We start from the raw sequence: 12288 nt of genomic DNA, 5'->3' as shown, positions 1-12288 counted from the left end.
TATGATGTAAAACCAAAAATCAAAGCAAAGAAATACAAACATTTGCAGGAACTAAAAGCAGTTATTCCTAAGGATTACCACCCGTTTTATGATGGCCTTATTCACGATTAACTCATGCCCATCTAATCCACATTGAGAATGAGTTTATTTGTATTGTTATATTTTATTGTGATAGTAACTAAGCCGTTTTAATTTCATTCTTTGAGATTTATTTTGCAGTACACTCTTTTCATACAGAATATCAAGTAGATATCGTCATTCTTTGTTTTTATTGAAATGATTTATTTTTTTAATAAAATTTGTTAACTCGTTTGAATGATATATTTTTCATTATATCATAAAAATATTCATAAAACATGTCTATCTGTTAAAATCAAAATGACGTATAACATCATTTTTCTCAAATTGTAATGTCAAAATCGCGTATATCCATTTCTGACGTCACGAATGTAGACCCACACAAAAATGTACCAGCATAGTATGTAAAGACGCATAAGAACTATATATACCAAAAACTAACATTATTCTTCCATTATTAACAAAGTTATGCAGTTTTTTGTCTGTCCTGAAAAATTTTGAATTCTGCATATTCGCGATTTTGGAAGCCCACCGACGATATGCTTTGTCAGGATGAAATAAATAAAGGTATTGGGTTGAATCAAGATGAATATTACTTTTATTGCCTTTGTTGATTATAGGTATATGAAGAATTAAATGCTATAGGATCTGATGCAGCAGAAGGTAAAGCTAGAAGAATTTTAGCTGGTTTAGGTTTTACATTAGAAATGATGGAAAGAGCTACTAAAAATTTATCTGGAGGTTGGAGAATGAGGGTATCTTTAGCTAGGTTTGTTAAATTGTATTTTTACATGTCACCATCCATGATCCATTATGAACATATCTAATTAATATGCAGGACAATATTATCAAATAATTTTTTTGCATTGACTTCTTTTGTGTAATAGTCATAAGTTAAAATATATTATGAAGCTACCATGCTAAGCTAAATTTAACGCTAAACAACAAAGTATTTCCTCAGACTACTAGGAAGGTGTAGTGTGTGTTAGTGATATGGTTCTTATTGTTCTAAAATTAATTGACGAAAATGTTGCATATTTCTTCCAAATTATTTAATTTTGTACTTTTAACAGGGCTTTATTTCTAGAACCAACATTATTGATGTTAGATGAACCTACAAATCATTTAGATTTAAATGCTGTCATTTGGTTAGACAAGTAAGCATGAATATTTTTTAAAATTTATTTTCTTTTTGATCTTTATCAAGGATATGAATTAGCGCCATTTATCATTTTTATACGCCCACATCTCTCTATGTGGATTTATATTGTCGGCACCACCCCTGTCCATCAGCATTTGCTTGCAAACGCTCTAAAAACTAGATTTTTTTGATGGAATCAAATGAAATTTGGTATGTGTATACATATTCATAAAACGAAGATCAAGTTTGAATTTGAGCTATTTGCGATTGTTAGAAGCAGAGTTATTGCCCTTGCCCCAAAATCTTGAATATGCTATTACTCTATTAGTTTTTAACCGATTTTGATGAAACTTAAAATGGATGTTATTGGACCTAAATCGAAAGGTTTAAGAAAGTTTAGTTTACTTCTGATTAAATTTAAGGCTTTTTCAAGATTTAGGCCTCTTACGTCAGTTTGAGGAGTTATCGCCCTTTAACCTTTATACAGTAAGTGCTTCTATCAACATCAATTGCTCGTAAACACTCTAAAAACTAGAGTGTTTGAAGGAATCAAATGAAATTCGGTAGGCCCTATGTGCATACATATTCATGAAATGAAGGTCCGTCGGTCCGTCAATATTTGCTTCTAAATGCTCTAAAAACTAGATTTTTAATGGAATCAAATGAAATTCGGTATGTGTATACATATACATAAAACGAACATCAAGTTCGAATTTGAGCTATTTTCGACCGTTAGAAGCAGAGTTATTGCCCTTGCCCCATACGTTTGAATATTTAGCATCCGCATGCCGTGGTGGGCATATATGGCTGCGGTCCACTATCTTAGTTTACAGTGTGCAAGTCAGTAACATGATATAGATCTGTCTATTTTCTATGGTTTTATTGTCAACACTTTAATAACTGGTGTCTTCCTGTGGAAAACTATTTGATATAAGAGTGTTTATTTGATATTTATAGTTATTTACAACAGTGGAAGAAGACATTATTAGTTGTTTCTCACGATCAGAGTTTTTTAGATAATGTTTGTACAGATATAATACATTTAGATATGCAGAAACTCTTCTATTATAAAGGCAATTATGGTAGGTGTCTATCTGCATATACTATCAACTATAGAGGTTGAATTGTTTTTTACTGACAGCTATACAGCATTAGATTTATATTCTTATTATATTATATTATTAGTTTATTGTGAAATATATTTCTAAGAGCCATTCAGATTCCTTTACACATTCCTGTAAGAACCTTACCCCTGCTTCTGAAAAAAGATCCATGTCATTCGTGTTAAAAAAACACATATTTTTCTAAAAATAATCTTTGGTAAACAATTGATATTTTCAAACATTTCAGCTAATTTCAAGAAAATGTTTGTACAGAAGAGAAAAGAACAACAGAAAGAATATGATAAACAAGAAAAGAAACTAAAAGATATGAAAGCTTCAGGAAAATCTACTAAACAGGCTGTAAGTTTAATCAACTAAATATTGAAGATATTGATTATTGATATTGGACATTGATTATTGTTAGTAGTCTTTTAAAATTGCACTGTTCCATTGTTTAGCTTACTTTGCTTATACATCAAAAGTTCAATATAGAAAATTAACTCCATTTCAAATCTAGCTGTCTTGATTAGGATTGTGTATTCCAATCAAACATCAGCAGCATGAGATGATATCTAGTGAATTGAGAATGATAAGTTCAAGGTACAGTAACAAAGTCAAATTATATGGCTATCTTGAATGATTTGTATACTTGCACATGGCTTAATACATGATCAATCTATTCAAAGAAATGGTATGTCCCCAAGCTTATTTTTTTTCCAGGTGTCTTTAAAGACAAATATATATTGTATATGTTTATAAATAATAATACTATTTCAGGAAGCTAAACAGAAGGAAATGATAGGAAAGAAAAATAAAGATAAAAACAAATCTAAACAAGCTTTTGCTGAAAATGAAGAAAAAACAGAATTAATGCAGAAACCTAAAGATTATGTTGTTAAATTCCGATTTCCAAATCCAGCTCCACTCAGTCCGCCTATTTTAGGTCTCTACTGTAAGTTGGAAATAAAGTTATGGTTACTCACTATCATGTCAGCATTGCTCGTTATTTTTTTTTAGTAGATCACAAAATTTTAATGAATTCCTTCAAATATAGAAAAACTTGGTCAGTTAGAAATAGAGATGGTATTCATATAGTTTCATAATGTACTTGTTGATGTTGATGACAACTTAAAAGTTCAAAATTGCACTGTTTTACCTTTAATAGTAAATGATTATTATTTATATTTTGTAGCTGTATGGTTTAATTATAAAGGACAAGATAATTTATTTGAAAATGTAGATTTTGGTATAGATATGCAGTCTAGAAGTACGTTTATAGTCTATATATAGAAAATACTGTAAAGTTTAACTGTGTAAGACATTAATAAAATATGAGAAATGTTGAGATGATTTGATTTAGTGTAGTGTCTTATAAGATGTGGTAATTTTATATTTTAGTTGCTATTGTTGGGCCTAATGGTGTAGGAAAGAGTACCTTATTAAAAATGTTAGTTCAAGAACTAGAACCAGTAAGTTAATATTTATTATATCTTGTACCTTCTACCTCCAACTTATTTATAACCATGACAGTATAATAAGCATAATGTAGGTAAGTGTTATCAGTGTAAATGAATTTTTTTTATCCTGAATATTTTATTGTCACAGATTACAAAGTTTATTTTGTCTGTCTGTTGGTTGGTTATAAGGTTATTTGGAAATACATGTTTATTACTGAGGAAATACATTGTTTTGTTCAGGTTAAAGGAGAAGTAAGAAAGAATCATAGATTAGTAAGTATATTGTGGCGGTAGTTTATTCATTTCATAAATGAGATTCCCTAGTCCACTTATAAGTCATCTTAATTTTAAAGTGATTGGTATCTAAATAATTGCTTTGCAAGCTGGCTGTTATGCCTAATGAAGTTATAATACCATGACAACTATAAAGGAGAACCTTAAAAGGAATTTGCAATTCACTGTAAATTTCTGATAAGTATTATGATTAGTTGAAATTGAGCTCTGAAGCTTAATCAATATGTAAGTAGATATCATGAATAACATCATATTTTACAGAGGTTAGGTATATACAATCAACATTCAGCAGATCAGTTAAATTTAGATGAATCTTCAGTAGAATATTTAAGAAGATTATTTGATATGCCTATTCAAGATTGCCGCAAGACATTAGGAAAGTTTGGATTACCCAGCCATGCCCATACTATATTGATACGTGATTTATCTGGGGGACAGAAAGCCCGAGTTGCTCTAGCTGATTTAACATGTCGAGCTCCTGATGTTCTTATCTTGGTAGGTATTCCTGCATCACTTGATTAGATTCAAATGTATGTCAAATGAAGATGAGATGGCTCAATGAGTTATATTCTTGCTTGTTTACCTGGATTCAGGGTTTTATGACGCATATATTGAGACAATACTTGATATTCGTACCTATCTCTGTAAGTGATGCAGGTTGGAGAGGTTGAGATGGAAAAAGTGTCTTGTCTTTTTGATGGGACAATATTCCAAGACTGAGTGCCCATGCCTAAAGTCTTAGTAAATAACAGTATATTAAATAGACATTTTTTTTCAACTGGTTACTATATTTAGTATTATTGTATTATATTTATTTTATAGGATGAACCTACCAATAATTTAGATATAGAATCTATTGATGCACTAGCTGAAGCTATCAGACATTTTGAAGGAGGTAAAATTGATATTTGATTTATTATTAAATGCTCTGCCTATCCTGATATTTCAGCTTACTTAATATATCTGGTAGGAATATCATATTAATCAATGTACACATGCTCATACAGACAGGGTAATCAGATATTTCCCTTAATATCTTACAATAGTTACAATGAAAGATGTTTTGAAAGTATTTTGTATATTCTAGGTGTAGTTATAGTCAGTCATGATGAAAGATTAATAAGAGATACAGATTGTCAGTTATGGGTTGTGGAAGACAAGACAATCAATGAGATTGAAGGTGGTTTTGATGATTATAGACATGAATTATTGGAAGCTTTGGGTGAAAATATTGCTAGTGCTGCTGCTCAATCCAAATAGTGCTTGGTGAGGAGATTGACTGTTAATATTTATCTGGAGTATGGGAAAAACAATAATTTCATTATAGGCGGTGGTTAGCCCAAGATATTTCTACTCTATCAACAATTCCAAATATAAACACTAATAGTTTCATGTGGGGAAATATGTCAATTAAAAACACTGTATACTATTTCATTTACTATGTACATGTATTTAACATTCTAGCATAGTAGCCTGTTCTTTCTTGTCTGTTGTTGAACATGTCTGGGATGTGAATTAATACTTATATAATTAATTGTTTAAAACTATGTATATTGAAACAATGGATATAAATTCTCTCGATTTGAAGAAGATATTTTTTATGCCATTGTGTCTCACAATATCTCTATTTAGTTGTTGAAAAGCCTCTGGTTTAATGGAAGTAGTCTGATGGGGGAAAAGTCAGTGCTGTGTCAAAGGAATTATATTAGAAAGCAACTCCTTTTTACCTAAAAATCCTGCCTTTCTTCAAAGATGAATTTACATCATATGCTGCAACACTTGATATATCATATTCACTAATTGGTTGAAATGTATAGCCATATAATATGTGTTATTGTCTGCACAGGGTTTATAAATCAAAATGAGAAGGTAAATGTTCCAAATAAAGTGGACAGTGAGAAATTACATAATTCCACAATAAATTAATTTATTACAGGAATATAATAAAATGCATCAATATCAAAAGTTTTAGATCTGAAGATGGCAGTGTGAAACTCTGAGTAACAACATGTTTCAGGTTACAAAAGTTACAATTGATGTTTTAAGCACTATTTTAACAGTAAAAATATTATATTATAGCAACAAGCTTATGATATTGAAGTGTTCCTATAAATTATCAAAATAATCAGTAGATTTAAACTGACAATCATGTAAACATAAATAACCTTTCAATGATTGTGGTAATGGTAATTGTGATATTGAAGGGATAATATCACGATCTTTAGTTACCACCAATAATCTATCACGAATAGTTTTTCTACTGTAATGTTTCAATGCTCGTGTATTACCAGCTATTTGTTGAAATTGTTGTTGTAGTTTATATTGTTGTTGTCTTGGTGGTATAATATTTATCCATGTCTCTAAACTCATATCCCAACCAGCTTGTACTAAATACTCAGCTATAGCATATTGACCATTCCATGTTAACCAGCATAGAGGGGATTGGCTGAAAATAATTAGGAGACAAGAACTAAGTTTTAACTAAGCAGGATAATACCACAGTAAAATCTACTTATAGTTTTGATTGTTATATTGATAGTAACCAAAAAGGTTCATCAATAAAAAGTAATTTAGATAGGTCAAATTAAAAAATGTTTTAAATGGATATAAAATGGCCCACTCAAAGAAGGATTTCTATTCTAAAAAGTGCTAAGAATACATATAGCTGAAACTAATTTTCATAGCTGTTTATTATCATTAAGTCCTAGTAAAAGTCTTAATGTGCAGTTACCTTTTTCTGATATCTGGTGGAGGACCAGGGAATAAACGACAACCAGATTCTACCAGTAACTGTATACAAGGTCGACACTGTTCACCACGTAATACATTAGTAAATATAGCTCTGTGTAATGGTGTAAACCCATCACGATCTGTTGCATTTAGTTTACCACCAGCCTTCATTAATATTTTAGCTATTTCTTTTTTCACATCATTACTTTCTGAAATATACATTTCTACATTTTCTTATATTGAAACACATTTGATAAATGTGATAGGTTTGGAGACGTTTGTCTGACTAGCTGACTTAAAAAGCTTTAATGATACATAAGAATACAAGTTCTGTTATAGAATGTGGAATAACTGCTAGAAAAGGGAAAGGAATTTAATATGTTTCAAAAGACACTTACCTTTAATAATCTGTGATCTGTGTAAAGGTGTATAAAATTTAAAATCTGGTAAATTAACATTAGCACCATATTGTAATAATGACTGTATTTTAGGAATATCACCTAACCCTACTGTTATCATTAACAGTGATTCTTGTGTATTATCAGTTTGTTCATTGATATCACTTCCACATTTTATCAATATCTCAAAACATTGGTGATTTGGTCCACTGATAGAAGCATTTAGAGCAGAGAATCCATGTGAACTGTGACAATGGACATTGGGTTCAAACTCTAATAAAGTTCTAACAACTTCAACATGTCCCTCATATATTGCTAGAGTACAAGCTGACTCGCCCCTTTCACTACCCTCTCTTATTGATACATCTGCATCATATTCTAATAATGTTTTTACTGCATTCACATCCCCAACTTGAGCACTTATATGTAAAGGTGTTATCCCTATTGAACTTCTAGCATTCACATTTGCTCCTCGGCTACAGAGAGTGTCTATTACATCGCATTTATTATGTTTAGCAGCAAGATGTAAGGGAGTTAACTGACAATTCTTTGTTTGATCTAATTTACAGTTGATATCAGCACCATTTGTTAACAAAACTCTAACTACTTCTACATGACCGGATCTACAGGCAACATGTAAAGGTGTCTCTCCACTAGTAAATATTTTAGAGAATGTAACATGAGCACCTCTTTGAATCAAATAATGAACTATTTCAGCGAAACCATTTTCACAAGCATAATGTATTGGACAATAAGACATTTTATCGTAACAATTGACAGCAGATCCAGCACTTATTATCATCTTCACTATTTCTAATGAACCACTCAGAACAGCAAAATGTAAAGCTCGACGATTCTCTAAATTTTGAAAATTAACATTTGAGTTAAATGCAAGAAGTATTTTAAGCATTTCAACTCGACCATGTTGACAACAGTCTAGAACACCTTGCTGTATATTGATAGGGTATTTTCTATCTTTTCGATAAAATGCAACATGCCTCATAAAAATTTCCTCATTATTAGATTCGATGGAATTACTGAATATTTGTTGAGTAGCAAATGGTATTCGCCTATTTACTTCTTCCATTTCAGAACCTGCCAATAGAAAAATAAATTATTTATAAAGGAAAATGAATGTAAAGCTTAATTCACTAAAGATAGGTACCAATACAATAAAACACAATTACATTATACACATATTATGTATTACAGTCTTGTTACTGAGTTAGCTAACTTTCACAACCACAGGCACATAACAAAAGGAGAACAAATTATAAGCAGCTTATAATAAATATAGGTGTTTTTGCTAAAAAAAATAAACGAAGGCTCAGACACAAGTTGCCTGTTGGGTCTTTGTTATTGTTAGTTTTAGGGTTTTGACAACAAAATGTATGTGTAGTCTACTCTGTCGTAAATTTATTTTAAATATAGCTGCTAGAGTAAGCTATTGTCTGTGAATTATACCTTTAACAAACACTGTTCACCATAATCAGTTTCCATTTACCTATTTTAGACTCAAATTGCTACTCTGACATAGCATTTCTTCTGTATTTCACACCTGCCTAAAATTTTTCTTTCAAAAAAAATAAGTCGATTACATTACCTTGATAAAGAAGATAAATATAAAGTAATCAATAGGAATAAGGTAGACAGGGGTTCACAATAACCAGGAAAAGAACACAAATCACAATCCAAACTTCCAAGCCAATGCCAATGGCCTAGCTTAGACAGTCTTTTTGATGACTCACTCGGGTTAAAATCTTATTCTTGTTTTTCTAGATCAATTTGTCCTACAGTAGGCTAATGTACAAAAATATACCTGTCTATACACCAAAAACAGGATAGTCTACTGACTACATTATTATCATAACAAAAATGTAAACAAGTTTGTCTAAATTAAGGACATGGAAAAAAACTAGGTCAAAGGTTCAGAACACAGTTGCCTCCCTTTTCAAAATGGCTGCGCCCTTGATGCAGATTTTCCGACGAAATACAATATTTTCTCCATTCCAGGGTAATTCCACCCTAATTTTATTCTATTGTTTACAATCATACAGAATTAATAGAAAAGTCTAGGTTTGTGGAGTAAAAAAGATATATATGGCCTAAAACTGCCTCGTGTTTATCCTCATTGCCTTCAAAGTTTCATATTCAATCAAACAATGACAATGTGTAACTAAGCGTACAAAGCTTAGCCTATTGTTCAATGATAAAGAAATGTGAAAAATCCACCAAACATAGCAAAATTTGGCTGAAAATAACCCTTTCCGCTCTTGTAAAAAGAAAGATTGAATCATTATAAAATTGACTCATATTCATTCTTCATTGTTTTAGGTCTAAAGATTATATATTCTGGATCTACCAGCAAATATTACTCCAAAACTACACCAACCAGTCATCAAAGAGGTATGTTATTGTTTTTTGTCTGCGTATCTTGATTATGCTATTCAACTATCAAGTTGTTATGCAATAAGCTTATGCCTAGTTCAGTATGATGTGTGCTGGAATATGAGATGCTACTGGTGAAGACCCTTATCAAGAAATATCACTGTTATATATATATATATCACAGTGTCAACTCTCATTCAATGGATCAGCACAGTCAGCAGAAGCATACAAAGTTGTCTACTACTTGTCAGTTTTATACTATATTAACTACACAGAAGTTGTATTTAACACAGTTATAGATTGTTTCATGTTAATTGTTATCCTACATTCAACCTATTTAATAGGTTTTATTTCATTTTGCTTCCAGCTTCTTTGCCTCAAATACAGCAACAAGATGAAAGAACTTTCATGGAAGAAGAACCGAAAGAATTTCTTGATGATGATTATTTTGGAGTTAGAAAGTTGGTTACTGTAAAAAGTCTTTTTGAGGTGGGAGCTCATTTGGGCCACAAAACAGGATGTAGGGATCCATACATGGCACCATTTCTATTTGGAACCAGATTTGATTTAGATATTATTGATTTGGAACAAACTAAAGTTATGATGCAGGATGCCTTGAACTTTGCAGCCCATATTGCTTATAGAGGTGGAGTTATATTATTTGCAAGCCGTTATAGACAAACATTAGACATTGTGGAACAGACGGCTAAAGATTGTGGTGAATATGCCCATTGTAGATATTGGAGAGGTGGTTCTTTTACTAACTCTAATGTTATATACAAAGGAGCCACACGATTACCTGACTTGTGTATATTTGTCAGTGTTTTAAACAGTGTTTTTGAAACTCATACAGGTGTTATTGACTCTGCCAAACTTTTAATTCCAACTATTGGAATAGTAGATACAAATTGTGACCCACGAATAATATCTTACCCTATTCCTGCTAATGATGATACCCCTGTTGCTATAAAATTATATTGTGAGCTATTTAAACAAGCCATATTAGCAGGAAAAGAAAAGAAGAAGAAAGATCAACTTGTTAACTGACATTTTTTTAAAAGACAAGATTTAAAACTTTCATTGTTGTTTTGTTTTCTTTCATACAATGCCCCAATCAAATATTAAAAATGTTTGTGTAAAGACGGAAAATTACAAAAATCAATACATTAAGTGATCACAAAAATATGTCATTGTTTCATCACCTTAGATGTTAAATTGAACTACAGGGATTGTCATTATTAGGATGTCAAAGCAGAAGTGACAATAGTCACAGTTTCCTGATCATTACAAACATGCTCTTATCTTATCCTGATACAGATAATATTAAGAGTCGACACTATTATCTCCCCTTTTCAGGATTTATTTTCAATTCTAGTATTACTGGCAATTTAGCTAAAATTCAGATTCGTCAAATGACAGGAAATATTAGCAGACTATTCTATTAAGACACATTTCAAAATAGAAGCAGATAGCAGACTTTTGAAACTGATTCTAGAAAAAGCTAGAGTGTGTGTTTGCTACGAGTTTGATTTTTTTTCTCAAAAATTTTGTGAAAATATTTTTGTTGTTGTCTTTTTTTATACATGAGTTGGATTGAAACACTTCTACGATATCTTATTTTGTTCAGTTAATGAATTTTACGTTGAAAAAAGTACAACATACATGATAGGTACAACATACATGATAGGGTGAAAACTCCCCAACAGACAGACAGGGAAGATGACAATCTATGTCCACATTTCCATGTGGGCTTAAAAGTACAAAATGTATCAATAACGATGTTCTCTTTTCCCAAACAATAATAAAACAATAATTAAGTTCTTCTACATTAACATTTATAATCAAATTTCAAATGATTCCATTTCCTTAAAGGATTTCCTGGAACTCTATCTAGGAAATATGGTGAAATAATCATTTTTAGACCACAGAATATGCCCAGATCATTTTGCAAAATAAATGACAGGAAATAAGCTGCTGGGTTCAGCATAATTTTTTAAAGAATATAATCTATATAATTCTTATATACATGTAGGTATCAAATCGGAATATTTTGATGTATCTAAAAAGGTGTTGTATATTCATAATGTCTTAAAATATAAGTGATTATCCTTTGGTATACTTTTGTGTTTTATAACAAAACGTGATTGACTGTTTAAGCATTTAAATGAATTTCAAATCACAAGATTTATATTGATTGGTTTTCTAATCATAAAGATGAAAGAATACGGAAAACTTCAATCTGGTTTTCTTACCATAATAAAACAATTACAATAATTTAGAATGTTAATGACTTCTGATTAGTCAATACAAGAAAGAAAGAAGAAAAAGTCATATAAGAAACTTAAATTAAGACTTAATTAAGATTAAGCTCATTTCTTTGCAATGTTTTCTGCCAGATGTTTTTAGATCTAGGATGAGTGAAAGTATCCCCAGAACCAAATACAAGTATAAAAATCAATATAATAATAAGTCCAAAACATCTGCCTCTATTCCAGTACTGTTAGCTATTTTGACAGTTGTTGGCTGGAGAAGCTATAAGCTATCAGAGGCTGAAATAGGGGCAGAGGATTACATAATTGAAGCATATTGAGATATCACAGAACCTCTATAACATATTGTGCACAAATCAATGCCAGTCAAATACAATAATCAGTTTTTATTAGATTGTTAATTTGGTTGGAATTGTGACATGGTCAATA

General features: G+C 30.8%; 3 protein-coding genes across 3 annotated transcripts in view; 2 read left to right on the top strand and 1 right to left on the bottom strand.

Annotated features, from left to right (window-relative positions):
* The window catches only part of LOTGIDRAFT_114038 (hypothetical protein), a gene marked incomplete at both ends in the record, with an annotated part of 9415 nt that extends 4082 nt beyond the window's left edge, over positions 1-5333 (top strand). The window contains 11 exons of the mRNA XM_009052241.1: positions 699-847; positions 1152-1235; positions 2177-2301; positions 2570-2682; positions 3100-3274; positions 3515-3589; positions 3721-3791; positions 4020-4052; positions 4335-4568; positions 4896-4968; positions 5161-5333. Of these exons, the coding sequence (XP_009050489.1) occupies positions 699-847; positions 1152-1235; positions 2177-2301; positions 2570-2682; positions 3100-3274; positions 3515-3589; positions 3721-3791; positions 4020-4052; positions 4335-4568; positions 4896-4968; positions 5161-5333 (1305 nt within the window). The remainder of the gene's footprint in view (positions 1-698; positions 848-1151; positions 1236-2176; positions 2302-2569; positions 2683-3099; positions 3275-3514; positions 3590-3720; positions 3792-4019; positions 4053-4334; positions 4569-4895; positions 4969-5160) is intronic.
* An 846-nt stretch (positions 5334-6179) lies between these two features.
* Positions 6180-7410, bottom strand: LOTGIDRAFT_158808 (hypothetical protein; the record flags this gene model as incomplete). Its single annotated transcript, XM_009052240.1, has 3 exons — positions 6180-6519; positions 6805-7012; positions 7202-7410. Coding segments are annotated over 3 exons (757 nt in total), but the record flags the coding sequence as incomplete, so codon positions are not given.
* Positions 7411-9997: 2587 nt separating this feature from the next.
* On the top strand, positions 9998-10636 carry LOTGIDRAFT_113844 (hypothetical protein; the record flags this gene model as incomplete). Its single annotated transcript, XM_009052239.1, has 1 exon — positions 9998-10636. One exon carries the CDS (start codon positions 9998-10000, stop codon positions 10634-10636), a length of 639 nt encoding a protein of 212 aa, XP_009050487.1.
* Positions 10637-12288: the final 1652 nt, after the last annotated feature.

The sequence above is a fragment of the Lottia gigantea genome, assembly GCF_000327385.1.
Source record: "Lottia gigantea unplaced genomic scaffold LOTGIsca_18, whole genome shotgun sequence".
Classification (NCBI taxonomy): domain Eukaryota; kingdom Metazoa; phylum Mollusca; class Gastropoda; family Lottiidae; genus Lottia; species Lottia gigantea.
This window is presented reverse-complemented; position numbering and strand designations above follow the sequence as displayed.